We start from the raw sequence: 19,858 nt of genomic DNA, 5'->3' as shown, positions 1-19,858 counted from the left end.
TAAATATTCACCTAGTACTTGCCATTAAAATGTAGCCACAACTGTCATATTTTGAACTGTATTTTTGATGAACAATTTTTGAACTTTTTGATAAAGTAATCAAGGGAAACAAGGTTATAGCGGTAATCAAAAGAATGTAATCCAGGGACAAAGACCAGACACGGAAAACAGACACACACAACAAAGAACACAAAGTAACTAAAATCATACATAAAAAGTAACAAAAGTAAATGAGCAACTCGGACTTCATTAGAAACTGGGAGCATGGACCAGGTGCACCGGTAGGGTAAGCGTCCTCTGCTTTTCTAGAAACACCCGCCGAGTTGCTCATAAAAAGTCAAGTCCGGGTAGACAAACGAGGAAGGCAAACCATGACCCGTTGATAAATTTACAATTATTACAATATTGCTCAGACATTTACATTCATGTTTTGTTATACATAAAGTATTTAAACTTGATACTGCCTTGAGTCTTATTGTCAACATATAGCTTATCACAGGGAACGAACTTTGAAATCTGGTTTGCCGTATTTAGAAAAATATGGTATAACATTGTCGTCATTCACAGGCATCTCTTTAAAGGCATCCATCGTCAATTATTTGGGTACAAGGATTAAAATATCTTCATTTTACACCTAAACATTGTTGGTTTAGATTTGGGTCGTTGGTCTGCTGTATTTGCGCTATTTTTTTTCTAGTCTTATTGGCATTTCTGGACTTCTACATACACAGCTGGAGACGGTGACACAATGACACCGAACCCAACTGTTACATGATGTTCATCCAAGGATTTTCAAAAGGTAAACATGCATGTTAAAAATTAAACATTCAAATGATACTGAAAGGAAGACTGGTCATATGAGGTGTCAAATAAAATCATTAACGTGTACCAAATGGAATGAACGTTCCTCCAGTCAAGAATATCTCGTTTCTGCCTATCTTTGTTTTTAGATGGATTTGTAAAACAAAATGGGGAAAAACTTAAGTACAGTTGTTATATTATTCAATTTTCAACATGAAAACAGGAAGCTAAAGAATTTTGTTTAGTAACGAAGCCACGGCAATCATAATCACAGTGATAAAACTCGTATGATCAGTCGCCTTTTCAATATCATAATGATTTTTTTTATTTTTCAAGTAGAAGCTTAAATTAAGTTTAATCCTCTAGGTAGCTTTTCATTAAGTTATTGCATTTCTGACTAAAGTCCTTCGGTTTAGAATCTCGAAATGTTAAATTCGTCATCGAGAACGTATAATATTATTATTGTTAAACGGTAAACACGTGTAAAAAATTCAGAGGTCATTTCAAATACATCCTAGTGTACTGATTATTATTCACTATTCTTTTTCTTAAATGATCAATATATTCTGCAATTTACGAAACCCATTGAGCTCATTTTCGTAGACAAAAAAAAAACATATTTTAGTCTACGAAAATAAGCTCAATAGGTTATCGTAGTATTTGTATTGATAACCATGACCAGGAGTGAAAAATGGGAGGTGGATTTGATATAAGCTTACATAAAACATGTCTCTGAATCGTCTGTATTCCAATTCATGTATGCGCATGTTTATTGTCAATAAAATATGATTAAACTAATAATGTATCTAAATTCGGTAGTATTCTTAGCTTTCCAGGTATGGTTTAAATAATGAAATATTGTTATTGTAGACGAAGACCTAGACAGCCTTTTGACATAGATATTGTAAAACACAAGTCGAACTTATGGTTTAGGGCAACATTTTCAACATTTTTCAGAAAGAATAATTAAGGAAAACAATATTCCAGCGGAAATCAAAAGAATGCAATCCAGGGACATTTACCAGACATGGAAAGTAGACACACACAACAAAGAACGTATGATGGCCAAAATAGTATGTACAAAGAAACGAAAGTAAAAATTAGCAACTCGGACTCCAGTAAAACTTAGAGAATTTACCAGGTCACCGGTAGGGTACGCGTCCTCTGTTTTTCTTTAAACACACGAGTTGATCATAAAAAGTCAAGTCCGGGGTAAACGAAAGGGGAAGGAAAAACTATGACACGTTGAACAAATCGGTTATCATGGTGTAGTTGGATAAACCATAACGATCCACGAGTTCGTGATGACGACAATAAAACTTCTGTAGTGATGACTTCAATCAGAAGCATTTCCATGGATATTCTATAAATAGAAAAGGAAAATCCTGGTCTTCAGAATAATATTTTCTTTATGAATGTTTTGATTTTATCCTCAAATTTGCTAAAATTTATACGAATGAATGTGAAAAAATGGCTAACAGGAATTATTCTCCCCATTTCGGTTCTCAGTTGTAGAATTTACACAAAAATAGCGATAGTCCGATGCGTTTCATCAAAAATGAGAACCAACGACGTTACACGATCTCGTGGCTAATTCTTAAAAAAATGTGCGACTTAGGTCATTGGCGATTTTTAACCACCTCATCTTCTCGAGGCAGGAAAAATAACTACAACCTAATATGACTTATTTATGAAAATCAACATGGTAAAAGCGCAAACAAACATTGGGCTAATGGCACGTTTGAATACTCTTAACTTTAATAATTGATTTAACATTTGTCAGCGTCGCATGCATCACGTAATAAAGTTATACGCTAGAGAAAAATGTTTTTTTCTCGGTCGATAATAGTTGCATAACAAGTAATAAGAATTGAAAGCTTGTCAGAGGAATGAAGTATATGTTAATTAATATTCCATTACGTTTTTATTTAGTGTTGTAGTCCTTTTTATAAAGCTGTAACGCTGTGTTTTGTACGTAAAATTCAATGTCATTGAATCCCTTCAGTCTTTTTTTAATTATTTAAAAACAATCCAATAAATAATACAATGTTCTTCCTTTTTTTTTATAAAGTTTGAATGACCTTGAATGATCATTATTAAATTTTAATGGGGTGCTATGGTACAATTTTTTTTTCCTTTATAGAACCCAGTTCAGATATGATTATTTAACAACTGGAATGTATTATCAAGAAGGTCTATAGTTTGTCAGAATGAGGCGGATTTTCCAGCAATTCTACGCCTTAGTTATGTTTTTACAATCGAGAGAAATTTCCACTTTTCAAAAATATCGTCAAAGCTACCGACAGAAACTTGACAAAGTAAGCAACATGCAGCAACTTAACTCAAAAGTGTAACATATTCTTTTTTTTCTACGTTGAGTCAAGACGAAGTATTTAATCAAACTAAGACAAGGTGAAATAATCCAAAAACAAAACGATCTGTGGAAAATTTGAATTGTATTTCTTTTTAAGTTACAACTAATGATTAGTTTCAATATAGACACAATACTTCATCAATATTTTACAGAAGGTTAGTGTGGCAGGCGGTAATCAGTTTGATAATTTTTATTGTAGCTGCACAGGTCCTTTTGATCATTTTCTAAGTAGCACTCCACATAAGAATCATGCAAAATGTTATTCATGTTTTTATTTTTTATATATTGTTTAAAATGTCGCCTTAAACAGAAAGTAACGTGTACTTTTTCTTATAACCCTTGTTCTTAAAGATCATATAGAATGTATTGTAGAATTCAAAATTAAATGATACTTAAATACAATGGAAACTGTTGGATTTTCAATGTGATTTTCTCCTAAGAACAGACGGATTGGAATGAATAATTATACATTTCATGATATGGAATTATAAAACAACTTAATAAAAAAAATCCAAATATATGTAGCCTTTTTTCAGTTGTATCACATTTTACAGAATTTGCATTATTCTTAAAAAGACTGCTACTTAAATACTACCATGAAATCATTTTGTTTCCATGTATTTTTATATGTGTGTCTTACACGCTCGTCCTTTATACAATATTTTTATTGCAATGCCAATTTTTTTGTCTATGAGGATATTTACTAAACTTTGGGCATTTGCATAGTGCCAAAATGAAGGACACTACTTGTTAGTATAATGCCTGCGTAATAAGTTTTATCTACTTGCAAACTTTCACTGAGCAATATAGGTATATAAGGATACAGAGTTTATTGATAAGATTATTGAAATCAACACCATGATAGTTACGTTGTTGTTAATATGTATCGGCGTAGCTCATGTCGGAGCAGAGGGTGTAAGTATTTATTTATCATATGATCATTTATATTGTTACGACTAATTAGATTCGAAAAAGTCAACTTTTTGAACGTTTTAGTGTTTAAAACGTGATAAAATGTGTCACTGCCTTTTCGGTTGGTCATTGACTTACCTTTTTAATGTATCTTACAATACGAAGTGCTGATATGATTAGAGTGATTTCACCTAATATATAGGTCTATTTATTTGGATTTATAGAGAACTCAGTGTACTAAAGATTCACAATGTAACCAACCATTAGAATGCTGTTATTATTATGAAGGGCCATTGGTTGTCAGCAAACGGTTCCTACAAATACTAACTACATTCCCTCCACACCAAGGTAAAGCATTATTCATTAGGTTTATATACCATAAGATTAATTTGTGTTATCAATTGGTAAAGTGAGTATGTCTTCATGTGTACTTTAAATATACATGTATTGCTTTACATTTTATTGTTTTTGTGTATGAATGTCTTAAATAGCTACTCTGCATTAAACTTTATTTTCTTAAAACCTTTTGTATTTCGAAGGTGGTTGGTGTGAGAGATACCTTACAAAAGGCGCTTCATGTAACCCGTTTTCGGCAATAAACGGTCATTGTAGTTGTGGACCGGGACTGACGTGTACATACTATCCATATACGACCACCGTACCAGTACTTAACAGAAGTATAAGACCGGGGAACTATCTCTGCTCACCTATAGTTTAAATAAACAAATGCTTCTGAAGTTTGTAAACGATTATTCAATATGCCCTGCATGTATGAGAGGTCTCATGTAAAATTTAGAGTCGTAAACAGTAACCATATATTCCCGTTGTTACATTATTGAAGACCTTGATTTCGTTATATGTTATACAACGCCTGATGGTGCAGGTATTTTTAATACATGACACATTTTGCAAATAAAACTCTATTGTATGATAAACGAGTACTAATCGCACGACAACAAAACATCAGAGGAGAAAACAAAGATTATAAGAAAAGTTAATTTATCCAAGAACGTACGGAAATACTATAAATAGGATAAGCATACTTTAACAAGTCTGTTAAGAATAGTGGCTGTGTTGACAAATCATATCACCATACACAGGATCAAGTAGGCAGAAAAGTTAATTTTAAAAAGGCCACGTTGTTCTTTTGGTTTTACATCCACTTCCTACTTTTCTTTTATTGGGTGTAAAGAGTAGAATTTGTCAAATATTTCTGTGATATATACAGTTAATATAACTCGATGTTTGCCAGCAATTGTCATATTTTCAGATTGTAATTTAATACGAGTTAAATAGGATTATTAAAGTCTACTAAGAATTTGAATTTGAATGATTAAACTCCGTGATATACTTCAAAATCAACAATCAACAATTCATTATTAAAATAACAGAATGAGACAGAAAAACCTTTTTGTTTAATATCGATGTCCTTCGGCGGACTGACTTTGTTAAAACTCGCCGGTGTCATTCCAGTAATTTTTTAAGTAGTGTCATTGATTATTTTTAACTTATACATTCAATTTCTTTCCATTTTATGTAAACAGACATACACAACAAAGAACATAAAGTAACTAGCGCGATTCAAAAAGTCTGCGTAGTTTCGACAAGCTCTGGCATAACGTATGAGTTGTGATATGGAACACTCCATACGCAGTTGCCGAAGGGATGTTGCCACAGATGAAAGGAAAGTTGACAATTCTGAATGAATAGTCGTCACGTTTGTTGTAAAATTTGGTCAGTACTTTTCCTTTACCATTGATTTCTAAGTGTAGGTCAATATATGAGGCTGACTTCACAGGGTCTGTAGTACCATTTATCTCAAGTTCTTTGGGGTAGATCATGTATCAAATCAGACATACACAACAAAGAACATAAAGTAACTAAAATAATACATACAAAGTAACAAAAGCAAATGAGCAACTCGGACTCCACTAAACACTGGGAGCTTGGACCAGGTGCACCTGTAGGGTAAGCGTCCTCTGCTTTTCTAGAAACACCCGACGAGTTGCTCATAAAAAGTCAAGTCCGGGGTAGACGAAAGAAGAAAATAATGGAGTAAACACTTGTAAGTATATATATAATTGCGAATTCAATTAGCTTTAATTTGCATTTTAAAATTTTAGAAAATCAAATTTATTAATTTTTTACAAAACAAATTTTTTATAATCTTTTAAATAAAACTTCTTTTTTCTACTATCATTCATTTTCAATTCAATTGAAAATACCGGTCATACCATACACTTGTTTCAAGGAGTAACCTCCTAACAGAAGCATTAGAACCAAACATGTAGGAAGTTCTTGATTCGAGGGTAAACCGTATACAAGAACGACCTAAACATAAAAAATATCGAAAAATATGAATGCAGCCGAATCCAACACCAATAAGTTCTACCAGAGTGTATCATTTCAAGGAACAAAGCCCAGTTTTGTTTAGAGGTTTCAAAGTTTGTGCAAGAGCGCGGTCTGACTAGTCTGACCACTGGTTTGATGAATACTATCTGGAACCTATGGTTCCTTAGCAGTGTCAGCATAGCCCCGTGCAGGTCCGGGTGTCGAAAGAATAGGTTGTAAAAGACTAAATAGTGCTCAGAAACCTAGCCGGGGGCTAGACGCTCTGCCCACAGAGCAATTGAGATATGTGCCACAGGTGGTGGAATGGGGTACCCCTGGCGTGTTGTATGCTGCGGTTGTCAGGCCATTGTACAGAAAACCTGACCGCAAACCATAGTGATGCACAGTGTTGGAAAAGATGCCACGTTCCTCGTACGTTAAAGAACCATGTTGTGGTATTCGATAAGAGTAGGAACATTTGCGCTCCGCCACAGGAAGATAAATTGCCCGACCCTACCCATCCTTCTCTTTTATCTTGTATCCCATCCCTTTTTATTCCATCATCATCATTTCATGTTCATTTTATCATCCCTTTCATGTTTATCGCCTGAATACAGCTGAAATATTGCTGCTCGGGCGTTATACCGCAATAATCATTCGATCAATCAGTATCACCGTCACAGTGGTTTCTAGATAAAAAAAATACCAACCATATAAATGTTGCAAACTTAGGATGATATACACTTGTATCAATTAGTAACCTCTCATCAGCAGCATAAGACTTGAATACGTAGTAAGTTGTTGCATTTTGTTATTTTAATGGACAGAAAAAATATTCTAACTTTCATACATCTGTGTACACTTTTTATCTTATCAAATACTGTGAAAGTACTATTGTTCGTGGTTTTCGTGGTTAGGCCAAACCACAAAATTTGGTCCCTAACGCAAAGGAGATTTTCATTTAAGTGTATACTTAAAACCCCAAAACCATCAATTCAAAAATCCATGAACTTGTGTTTCTTCCCTAATCCAAGAAAATTGATATCCACGAATTAAGATACTTTCACAGTAGGTAAAACAGAAATTCTTAGAAGATGAAGTCATACCTTAGATGAGATATGATTTTGTATACCTTTTCTAGTCAAAACAGTGAAGTGCAACAAAGAGTGAGGTGAAATCAAGATCACGGTTTACAGAATATCTAAAACTAGTCGTCAAAAAGATGTAGAAGAATACAATAAGACAGAATGAAATATAACGAATTATACATCTACTCTTATAGCAAGAAAGTAAATGCGCAAGAGTAATCAAGGGCACAAAGATCCTAGTGGAAATCAAAAGAATGTAATACAGGGACAAACGCCAGACATGGAACAGAGAAACACAACAAAGAACATGAAGTAACTAAAATAATTCTTACAAAGTAATTAAAGCAAATGAGAAACTCGAACTCAGCTAAAAACTGGGAGCATGGACCAGGTACACCGGTAGGGTAAGCGTCCTCTACTTTTCTAGCACTCCGATTTCGTTAAATGGCTTAGTTGGCCGGTATGGTATGTTTTGCTTTCTAGAAACATAGATGAGTTGATTATATCAAGTCAGATAACACGACAGGAAACTAAATTAATTAAATGTGTGTTTAAAAAGACATGACCATCAATATTTATCAGCGAATTCCTTAGTGCGACAGTCCAATTCTTTTCACCTTATAATTTGGTGATTTTTTTTAAGGGGATTTCTTTATTAACAGTATCAAATCGAATTTCCAGTTTTTTTTCTATTTTGTTAAAATCTTAATATCAAATAAGAATAAACTTAAGGATATATCAATTCTATCTAACCTTAGAAAGTGTGTTTATTGTAACCGAAAGCATTTACTCTTATCTTTTGTAGTGCAAACAAAAACAAAAATAAAATAAAGTAAAGTAAAATAAATTAAAACAACAACAAACAAATTGTAAACATGCGGACCCTAACCGTTAAGACTGTTATATCTTCTTCATAGTGAATGGTAGCTTGTTCTTCTTCGTTCAAGTTAGCCCCATCTAGAACCACTGTCGCTTCGTATGACCCATAGAGAACATTTGCCAAGCTTTCTGGTAGTATCGTGATTATACCAAATGTGTCATTAACTGTTCCATTTATTACCAGAAAATAACTTGAGCTAACGTGCATCGTTAGTGAAAGTGTAAACTGTTCTCCATTTCCCGTGAACGAAACAGGAACTGTTGTAGCTTCCTCTGGCGTTACACTAATATTCACACCATTGTCCAATGTGAGGGCGGTTGCTTTACCTAAAACTACAAATTAAATGATTTATTTAAGTATTTTTACAAAAAAATATCTCGGTGGAAAAGAAATTTGGGTTGTCAACATTTTCACACAAATCATCTATAAATACGCACAGCACAATAGACTACTTCGAAGATACAAGTATGAGTTGAAAAGTGAGTACAACTTACTTGAACGTTATTTTGCATGCTGAAGGTAAATGTAAATGTAAAAAAAACACTGCTCTACCAGTTTTAGCTTGTTGTTGTTTATTTTGTTTATTTTGTTTCTTGTTTACTTATGTGTTTATTATATTATTATATTTAATTTGATGTGTGAAGGGATATGTGGTGTGTGAGAAATTTACCTCCAAATGTTATCCACAGTGAAAAGAAAAATACAATAAGATGAGAAAACATCCTTCGAATAGATTCCAGTAACTACTTTAAGTTAATACAAAGAAAAACATCATATTGTGACGGGATTCAAATACGCAATGTGTGGTTTTAAATATGCCTTGAGCTCATGAAACATGTGTCCATCACAAATTCAATGGTTTAGAATATTCTTAAAATATTTCTTTGGATGCGGAACGATGTACGTCGAGAAACACATTTATATTTTACAAGGTTTACTTTAAAAAAAACCTAAGGGAGTAAGCAATCGCGCTAGTTTAAATGGGAATGTCTTCGAATTTTGAGATAATAAAAGCACTAAAATCTAAAATCATCAAAAATTTATTTTGAATTAACAATGTGGTAAATCAACTAACCGTAACATGCTGTTTGTTTTTAAATTCTAATGTGGTTATTTAAGCATGTCTTGTATTCAATAAGAAGTAAATGCCTTCATAGTGTCTCATTCTAGAGCACTCCGAGTGATTCAAACATAATCTCTTATCTTATCTTTATTCCCTAGTTTGTCGACTAAAATAAATAACGCCATGTTAAAAATATTGATTTTTCTTTCAGTTATTGTGGCATATGCTTGGACTGAAACGGTGAGCAATTTTAGAACATTAATTAAAAAAAAATATTATGATCGGAAACTGATCTGAGAAAAGAACACTGGCTGTTTGCATATTGTTAATACAAATAATGTCGATTCCACGTCATAAAGTTGTACACAATTAAAGGCAATACTTTCATTAAAGAGATATGAGTAACTTAAATGCATGGCCAGTAATAAAAATTTTATTGTGAGAAACTACGGCTTGTCAATGGTGCGAATATATGGTAAAGATATTTTTTTCTCCTTTAGATGTTATACCCCAAATCAACGAATGAGTGGTATATTGGATTCACTTTGTCCGGTCTGCCGTCATTCCACCCGTCCGCAATTTCCGAGGCTCCCAATTTATTTCAAATTAAGTTGTGGCTTTATATAGATAGGTCACCCGTTGTAAGCGATTTTGGATACTATTCAATGTTAATTTGCTGTATAATTGGACTTAACCATTTGTCAGTATATGGTCTAATAGATAAAAGTATTCGTCACACGAATGTTGGCTCTAATGAATGGATTTCAAATTTGGTTTGTGGCTTTATATAGAGGGGGGATAGGTTGTAAGCGATTTTTCCTATATCGAATTCCAAAATTCCTAAACGTGATGACTTTTCATTCATAATTGTCAATTTCCTTTCATCTATGTCGAAATCCCTTTAGCACCTGCGTATTCAACGTGTCATAGTTTTCCAATCCTCTGTCGTCTACCACGGACTTGACTTTTTATGAGCAACTCGGCGGGTGTTTCCAGAAAAGCAGAGGACGCATACCCTACAGGTGCACCTGGTCCACGCTCCCAATTTTTAGTGGAATCCGAGTTGCTCACTTGCTTTTGTTACTTTGTATGTACGATTTTAGTTACTTTATGTTCTTTGTCGCGTATGTCTGTTTTCCACGTCTGGTCTTTGGCCCTGGATTATATTCTTCTGATTACTGCTATAACTTTGATTTTTTCACTATAGGGACTGATAGAGAAAAGTTTTGTCATAAAAATGTCGGCTGACAATGGGTGGATTGATTTCAAATTTGATGTGTAGCTTTATATAGAAGAGGAATGAGTTGTATATGTAAGCGATTGCAACTTCATGTTTTTTTCCACTTTTTTATCCGTCTTTTATAATTGGTTCAATGCTACCCTTAAGTTAACATTAATTTATGTCCATCGTCTGAATATAGCTGAAATATTGCTGCTCGGACGTTAAACCCCAACAAACAAACAAATCTTTTATTCTTATTATATTGGCGGTGTGACACTTGAATGATCCTATTTAGTATTTAATCAAATATATGACCGTATACACAAATCGTACCTGTGATTCCTTCAGAGAACACAATGCACGCAGGATTCCCAATGTAACCAACCCTTGGAGTGTTGTTATTATCATGAAGGACCAATGATCGTCAGTAAGAGGGCGGTTTTTCCAGCAATGCACCAAGGTACATACCTGTAGATTATTTTTTTAAATACATGTAATAAAAAGTGAGATCAAGGCAATATTGTACAGAATAAGAAAAAGTATACCTTGACCAAAAATCCAAGCCTCAGACAGGGTCATGTAACTAATGTTTACAAAAAAAATAACTAGGTCATGCAACGCAAAATATATGGAGTTTCTGTCGGTACAAAATAAGTCGAGGTTTAATTACTCTAGTATAGTATTGTTCCGATCAAAACATCAGAAACGTTTTTCTTTCGTTAGATAAGAATAGATATTGAATATGAAGATTTTTTCGTGTATTTTGCGAATGATAAAGGCTTACAAACCTTCAATTCTGATATCAGTTTTTTATTGTACAGACAGTATTCCATGGTATGGTTTATGACTCAGTTTTTCAGGAAATTGATAGGAAATCCAACAGTATCACTGAAACCTTTAGCTATCCTAGTTCTTATTTAGTAACATGTAGTCAGAATAATAGTCTGTTAGAAAATAAATCACAAGTTAGTTCGTAACTAAATCATTAAAGGAAAATTTAAATTTAGATTATTTCAAAAATTATCAAGACGATTAAAATATAAATTGACAAAACGTAATTATTAATTTTCGCATTTGCTAACTCTCGCGGATTTTATTCTGGCGAGTGAACATATTCGCGGGTATAAGTTTTTTGCCGTTTCAAAAAATGATAAGCAATACTTAGTGCTAAAATCAATTTTGCGGGTACTATTTCTTTGCGCATTTCTGTCCAATGCAAAAATAATGAAAAATTAGAATATCGCAAAAATTAATACGTACAAACGACTTAATGAATTAAGTATTGCAGGAGGTTGGTGTGAGCAATATCTTACCGACGGCGCCAGATGTAATCCGTTTGATAAAGTAAATGGTCATTGTAGCTGTGGTCCAGGATTGACCTGTACTCGCTTCCCTTACACAACAGTCTCTGCAAAGTCCAAGAGGGGATTACTGCCCGGAGATTATCTGTGTGCTCCAAAAGCTTAGTTTTTTCCTGGATAATAAACATATCTGATTTCATTTTTGTTTCATTTGTATTTTTTGTTTTTGTTTTGTTTTGTTTTGTTTTTGTTTTGTTTGTTTTTGTTTTTATATCCAATTCGTTGCATTCACTAGTAGGCCATATATTTACTGAAACGGCCAAAATGCACTGAACATACACTGAATTTACTGAATATAAAATCTTCAGTAGAATTCAGTTATTCAGTGCAAATTCAGTGCGTTTTGCCCGGGTCGTGTTCAGTGTATTAAGTATACCGTTCAGTGTGTTCAGTTGTGCGCTTAAAAGTTAATTCAGTACAGTTGCTGTTCAGTGATTGAGTTCAGTACGAAACAAGAGCCTGTTCAGTGTGATTCAGTATAAGAAAATAATAGCTTTGTTATCTCCCGTTGATCTTCAATTATATAGTACATAATGTACATGCATGCAAAGTTACATAAGACTGCTACACAAACAACTTGTTTGTTAATATTTCGTTTTTGTGCTTGTTTGTTTTTGTTTTTGTTTTTGTTTTTGTTTTTATTTGTATTTTATTTTATTTTTATTTTTTTGCATTTTTAATTCTATCTTTTTGTTTTTGTTGAATTGGAATTTAATTGTAATGCCGAATAATCTTTAAAATATTCCGCGTGCAGTCATTTAAGACATAAGTAATTAATGTTAATTACAATATCATGGTTTCGATTTTGAAAAAAATGCCGATTTATTTCAAACGTTAACTAAACGTATTAAATCGTAACTGTACATGTACTGTTTTCGAAATGTCCGAACTGAATTATTTAATGTCAATTTATTTTGCGTACTGAATTTATGACGTTACGTCGATTTTGTTTTAACATGTGACTGCCGAACCGTGCAAAGATAAAAGAAGCCTTACATGTCTCTTTAAAAATATCACCAGATATGCAATACAAGGTTACAATATTATTAAGATTAATTAGTTACAATCTTGCGTTGAGCCCACTTTAATTTAAAATGATTTTAAATAACTTTTTTTTTATTTGAGTTTCTGACCCTGCCACCCTGTACATTTATCAAATAAGTGCGTTTTAGTTTAAGTTACCGACCCGTGCAGGTCCGGGTGTCTAAAGAATAGGCCTGCAACAGCGCTAAGCTTGTCGTAAAAGGCGATTAAATAGTGCTCAGAACCCTAGCCGGGGCTAGGGCGCTCTGCCAACAGAGCAACTGGGTTGTGTGCCCCAGGTGGTGGAATGGGGTACCCCTGGCGTGTTACATGCTGGGGTTGTCAGGCTATAATACGCAAAATCTGACCGCTAACCATAGTGGTGCACCATGTTGGGAAAGATGCCACGTTCCTCGCACGTTAAAAAGCCCTACTGTGGTATTCTCCCGGAGCAGGAACCATAGGGCTCCGCCACAGTAGGCTAAATTGCCCGACCCTACCCACCTCTCCCTATTTCCAGTGGCAATCAAAATTTCTCGACCCCATTATCCTTGTGTCCCATCCCATTTTTCATTTCATCATCATTTCATGTTCATTTTATCATCCACTTCATGTTCATCGTCTGAATATAGCTGAAATATTGCTGCTCGGGCGTTAAACCCCGACAAACAAACAAACAAACAGTTTAAGTTACCAGAACCGGTTCTATCAAATATCTATTTAAGATACTAATTGTGATTATTAAATTTTGTTCAAATATTTACAAAGGTAGCTCTAGGTAGACCTACATTAATCAAAACTTAAATGAAAACGAAGCTGTCTACATGGTTGATATAAAATTAGAATGAGCAAAACTAAAAGACCTAAGTCATAAAATGAGGTGGGGGGGGTGGGGGGGGGGGAGGTTGCGAACTTCTAGCGAAAAAAAGTGTAGGAGCACTATCAGATAGAAATTATAAATACATTTTAAAACTGAGACTTTAAATTCGAACTTGAATACATGTTTTGTAAGAGTGTTACGTTTTTACGTTTTCAACTTTAAATTACAAAATAGAAAATAGTTAAATTATCAAGAGATTACAGTTCTAATGCAATAATTGTCTGTGATGAAGTTTTGTCACAAGTTTGCACTGCTTTTATAAGTTATGGTTGGATAGGAGCTCACACAAGTTTCTAGTGTCAGATATATCACGGAAAGTCACTCGAATATCATCAAAATGTTTGTTTCTTCTGTCTGAGTATTGGACAATGAATAAGGAAGTAAATCTCGTCCTAAACTCGGGTGTCGCACATCTTAAAAGTTCTTTGCTCGACTGGAATATTTCGACTTTTACATAATTCAGTGCTGGTCTATCGGGATTGAGTCATATTTCAATATCAAACAAAATAAAAAACGAGCTACCAATCTGGGTTTTCTGGTGTATGTACCCCTCGGAAAAATTCAAGCCGACCTCAGTCAGGCTGGTTTAATTTGTGGCTTGTGCACGAATCAGTAAATCTATGTCAATACGACATATATCAAACTCCTACATTCAACCACAAATATCAATGTATACTTTCTATTGATTTTTTAATGACCAGGACATTTTTGTGAAATAAGGTAAATTTAATAATTTAAAACCGTCATAAAACACCTACTTGTATACTAAAACGATTAAAAACGAAGTCTTTTCAGATAATTGTCTGTCTTCGTTTTTATTAATGAAAGACTAGCAAGTATATAGAGCAATAAGGTCTCAGTATCGTATTAATTTTTCCATAGACTTCTATAGTGAAGTGCATATTTTTAGGATTTTTTAAAAAATATGTAAATTGATTCAATAAAACTTTCACTTATGTAGCATTTCTAAGGACATGTGAAAAAATAATTTCCCGCAAAGAAAATAGGGTGAGTCCACGAAGATCGGACAGAAAAGTAGTCTCGAACTATAAATAGCCATTTTCCCTACTTTCACTTTCGTTTTGCACTCACCAAACCAACCTTTTCAGTGGAACATTTTTATGATATTATGTTAGATTTTCTTTTAAAAAAGTTCTTCATCTTACAGTGTGATGTTTGCTCTATTTTATAAGTCATTGTTCATATCTTTTGACAAAATATTAGTTTGTAGAGAGGCAGAAAGAAAATGCACTATATTTTTATAGCATCCATGTTTTGACGTACACCTGCTCAGGGATATGCAATACGATACTGGTACCTATTACTAATAAACATTTCAATATAATCATAAAAGTTGTTGTTTTTCTGCTAGAGTATTCATTTTCATACTGAAAATTCAGAACATCATTGCCCTGCTATAAACATGAGTTTTCTATTAAAATTTTTATATAGGTACCCTATTCCAGGCATGAGACTAATATCTCAGTGTTAGCCAGAAAATATTACTTTTGATAAAAAGCTGCTGCATTAGTCAAACTAAGCAAATTTGTGGTTTATTCTGACATGGTAGATACATGAGCTGTACTATGAGTTCCAAATCATTATTTAATCCCCACTTGTGACTTCCATATATGGAAATATTAATATTCGAACCTCCGTTTTTGTCTTTAACTCAAGGGAGCCTCTTGTTTAAAGTAAAGTATAATGACTGGTACAACCAACTGTTTTAAACTATAGATATGGTCATTTCAATAATAATAAATCCAAAAAAAATTATACCAATATCATAGTTTTAAAAAAATATAGCTTTTCATATGCAGAAAATACAGATTTTAAGCCATTTTGGTACCCCAGGCAGATACAAAAGGACCTCAATATGACAGGAAAAGGACTTTTTCTTTAAAACAGATAGCTATGATGCAAGAAAAATAGTTTATTGGTATAAATATTATAATAACAACTGTCTGCTTTAGATATTTTTTTAAAAAAATTCAGTTTTTATATGAAAAAACACCTATATTTTTCTTGCCGCATTAGAATCTGTCCATTTGAACCACTAAAAAAAGTCCACTAAAAAATTGGCTGTTGACTTTTGTGACATTTCTGTGTTTAAATCAACCACACAGTTATATGGCAACTCATTTTAGCTATTTATTTGAAAGAAAAACAAAAAATAAAAAAAATATTCATTTTTTCATATATAAGAGGCAATGTATGGAAAATGACTATTTTCAAGTCCTAACCACATACTTAAAATGTGTTGTAACTTGAAAACTATCCTTTATGCAGGAGTATTACTTGCTTTAGGTTACATGAATATAGATATGCTCATCATAAACAGTCAAGATAATAATTTTATTGAACTGATATTATACAAATTCATGAAAACAAAATGCATTTCCAAATTTGGTAAAGATTAACCATAAATGCAAAAAACCAGAGCTACCATAAAAAATCAGGTTCAAAAGTTGGCTAATTCATCTTAAAAGTGTTACCTGCATTGGGGTACTACTTTTTCAGCTGGTAAAGACCACTTGCTGAATATCCAACTTTACTTGAAAAACTGGCTTACTAGGTCTCAGTATCGTATTAATTTTTCCATAGACTTCTATAGTGAAGTGCATATTTTTAGGATTTTTTAAAAAATATGTAAATTGATTCAATAAAACTTTCACTTATGTAGCATTTCTAAGGACATGTGAAAAAATAATTTCCCGCAAAGAAAATAGGGTGAGTCCACGAAGATCGGACAGAAAAGTAGTCTCGAACTATAAATAGCCATTTTCCCTACTTTCACTTTCGTTTTGCACTCACCAAACCAACCTTTTCAGTGGAACATTTTTATGATATTATGTTAGATTTTCTTTTAAAAAAGTTCTTCATCTTACAGTGTGATGTTTGCTCTATTTTATAAGTCATTGTTCATATCTTTTGACAAAATATTAGTTTGTAGAGAGGCAGAAAGAAAATGCACTATATTTTTATAGCATCCATGTTTTGACGTACACCTGCTCAGGGATATGCAATACGATACTGGTACCTATTACTAATAAACATTTCAATATAATCATAAAAGTTGTTGTTTTTCTGCTAGAGTATTCATTTTCATACTGAAAATTCAGAACATCATTGCCCTGCTATAAACATGAGTTTTCTATTAAAATTTTTATATAGGTACCCTATTCCAGGCATGAGACTAATATCTCAGTGTTAGCCAGAAAATATTACTTTTGATAAAAAGCTGCTGCATTAGTCAAACTAAGCAAATTTGTGGTTTATTCTGACATGGTAGATACATGAGCTGTACTATGAGTTCCAAATCATTATTTAATCCCCACTTGTGACTTCCATATATGGAAATATTAATATTCGAACCTCCGTTTTTGTCTTTAACTCAAGGGAGCCTCTTGTTTAAAGTAAAGTATAATGACTGGTACAACCAACTGTTTTAAACTATAGATATGGTCATTTCAATAATAATAAATCCAAAAAAAATTATACCAATATCATAGTTTTAAAAAAATATAGCTTTTCATATGCAGAAAATACAGATTTTAAGCCATTTTGGTACCCCAGGCAGATACAAAAGGACCTCAATATGACAGGAAAAGGACTTTTTCTTTAAAACAGATAGCTATGATGCAAGAAAAATAGTTTATTGGTATAAATATTATAATAACAACTGTCTGCTTTAGATATTTTTTTAAAAAAATTCAGTTTTTATATGAAAAAACACCTATATTTTTCTTGCCGCATTAGAATCTGTCCATTTGAACCACTAAAAAAAGTCCACTAAAAAATTGGCTGTTGACTTTTGTGACATTTCTGTGTTTAAATCAACCACACAGTTATATGGCAACTCATTTTAGCTATTTATTTGAAAGAAAAACAAAAAATAAAAAAAATATTCATTTTTTCATATATAAGAGGCAATGTATGGAAAATGACTATTTTCAAGTCCTAACCACATACTTAAAATGTGTTGTAACTTGAAAACTATCCTTTATGCAGGAGTATTACTTGCTTTAGGTTACATGAATATAGATATGCTCATCATAAACAGTCAAGATAATAATTTTATTGAACTGATATTATACAAATTCATGAAAACAAAATGCATTTCCAAATTTGGTAAAGATTAACCATAAATGCAAAAAACCAGAGCTACCATAAAAAATCAGGTTCAAAAGTTGGCTAATTCATCTTAAAAGTGTTACCTGCATTGGGGTACTACTTTTTCAGCTGGTAAAGACCACTTGCTGAATATCCAACTTTACTTGAAAAACTGGCTTACTAGGTCTCAGTATCGTATTAATTTTTCCATAGACTTCTATAGTGAAGTGCATATTTTTAGGATTTTTTAAAAAATATGTAAATTGATTCAATAAAACTTTCACTTATGTAGCATTTCTAAGGACATGTGAAAAAATAATTTCCCGCAAAGAAAATAGGGTGAGTCCACGAAGATCGGACAGAAAAGTAGTCTCGAACTATAAATAGCCATTTTCCCTACTTTCACTTTCGTTTTGCACTCACCAAACCAACCTTTTCAGTGGAACATTTTTATGATATTATGTTAGATTTTCTTTTAAAAAAGTTCTTCATCTTACAGTGTGATGTTTGCTCTATTTTATAAGTCATTGTTCATATCTTTTGACAAAATATTAGTTTGTAGAGAGGCAGAAAGAAAATGCACTATATTTTTATAGCATCCATGTTTTGACGTACACCTGCTCAGGGATATGCAATACGATACTGGTACCATAACATGTACAATCGGTTAGTATTTTCTGGTACACTTGTATATGAATTTTACTAAACGTAATTATGCCGTGTAATGTCACTATCGAAAAAGCCCAATACATTCCCCAATTAACACACGTGTTACATGGTTTAAATTCATGTCCCGTCGCTCACATGTGTTCACTCTACACGTTGACGTACTCCCAAACAGAGTGGGGAAACTCTCTCGGACCCACGCGGGGTCTGGGAGTAGGCCAGAGCGTCAACACAGCAGCCCAGTCGCTAGTAGGACATACTCTGAGTTCTTCGGTCAGGTATCCAGATGGCTGGGCTCCTGGCGCTAACTGGCATTACTAACAGAACCCCCGTAAGGGTCGGTTGTGCGAGATCCGTAAGGATAGTCAAGACCGTAAAAACTCCAAATCATCATCACCTGTGTTATACAAATATACTACACAATTATTCAATGCTTAATTTTGAAAAGATTTAACATTGTCATACATGTATAACACCAAATAGAGATCTTGGATCTAGAAATGCACATTTCCACCACCAGTGCAGATCCGGGTGTCAAAAGAATAGGCCCGCAGCAGCGCTAAGCTTGTCGTGAAAGGCGATTAAATAGTGCTCAAAACCCTAGCCGGGGGCTAGGGCGCTCTGCCAACAGAGCAACTGGGTTGTGTGCTCCAGGTGGTGGAATGGGGTACCCCTGGCATGTTACATGCTGGGGTTGTCAGGCTATAATACGCAAAATCTGACCGCAAACCATAGTGGAGCACCATGTTGGGAAAGATGCCACGTTCCTCGCACGTTAAAAAACCCTACTGTGGTAATTCTCCCGGAGTAGGAACTATAGGGCTCCGCCACAGAAGGCGAAATTGCCCGACCCTACCCACCTCTCCCTATTTCCAGTGGCAATCAAAATTTCTCGACCCCATTATCCTTGTGTCCCATCCATTTTTCATTTTATCATCCATTTCATGTTCATCGTCTGAATATAGCTGAAATATTGCTGCTCGGGCGTTAAACCCCAACAAACAAACAAACACATTTCCACACTTCAAATGTGCTTTTAATTCTTGCACACTTATCATACTCACTATGTAGGTATTTAATTACCGTTTAAAATTTTACTTTTTTATTGGAGAGTGATTTTAAAATCACTTCTTGTTTTTTATCT

At 33.5% G+C, this 19,858-nt stretch overlaps 2 protein-coding genes across 2 annotated transcripts in view; one reads left to right on the top strand and one right to left on the bottom strand.

Moving 5' to 3' along the window:
• Window positions 1-9,108, bottom strand: part of LOC148619120 (uncharacterized) — a 52,089-nt gene extending 42,981 nt beyond the window's left edge. Inside the window, exons 1-3 of the mRNA XM_088577019.1 lie at window positions 9,057-9,108; window positions 8,371-8,718; window positions 4,226-4,278 (exon numbers count right to left, since the gene is read on the bottom strand). Coding sequence (XP_088433145.1) covers window positions 4,226-4,278; window positions 8,371-8,718; window positions 9,057-9,108 — 453 coding nt within the window. The remainder of the gene's footprint in view (window positions 1-4,225; window positions 4,279-8,370; window positions 8,719-9,056) is intronic.
• On the top strand, window positions 3,937-4,824 carry LOC148619121 (uncharacterized). The gene is made up of 3 exons (XM_088578684.1): window positions 3,937-4,090; window positions 4,312-4,435; window positions 4,627-4,824. The coding sequence occupies exons 1-3, from the start codon at window positions 4,034-4,036 to the stop codon at window positions 4,803-4,805; spliced, it is 360 nt and encodes a 119-aa protein (XP_088434810.1). The 5' UTR covers window positions 3,937-4,033; the 3' UTR covers window positions 4,806-4,824.
• Window positions 9,109-19,858: the final 10,750 nt, after the last annotated feature.

This window comes from Perna viridis, chromosome 4, assembly GCF_037379345.1.
Source record: "Perna viridis isolate PV_CMFRI_1.1 ecotype Kerala chromosome 4, ASM3737934v1, whole genome shotgun sequence".
In the NCBI taxonomy this organism is placed as follows: domain Eukaryota; kingdom Metazoa; phylum Mollusca; class Bivalvia; order Mytilida; family Mytilidae; genus Perna; species Perna viridis.
The sequence above is the reverse complement of the archived record's forward strand: the minus strand, read 5'-3'. Positions and strand labels throughout refer to the sequence as shown.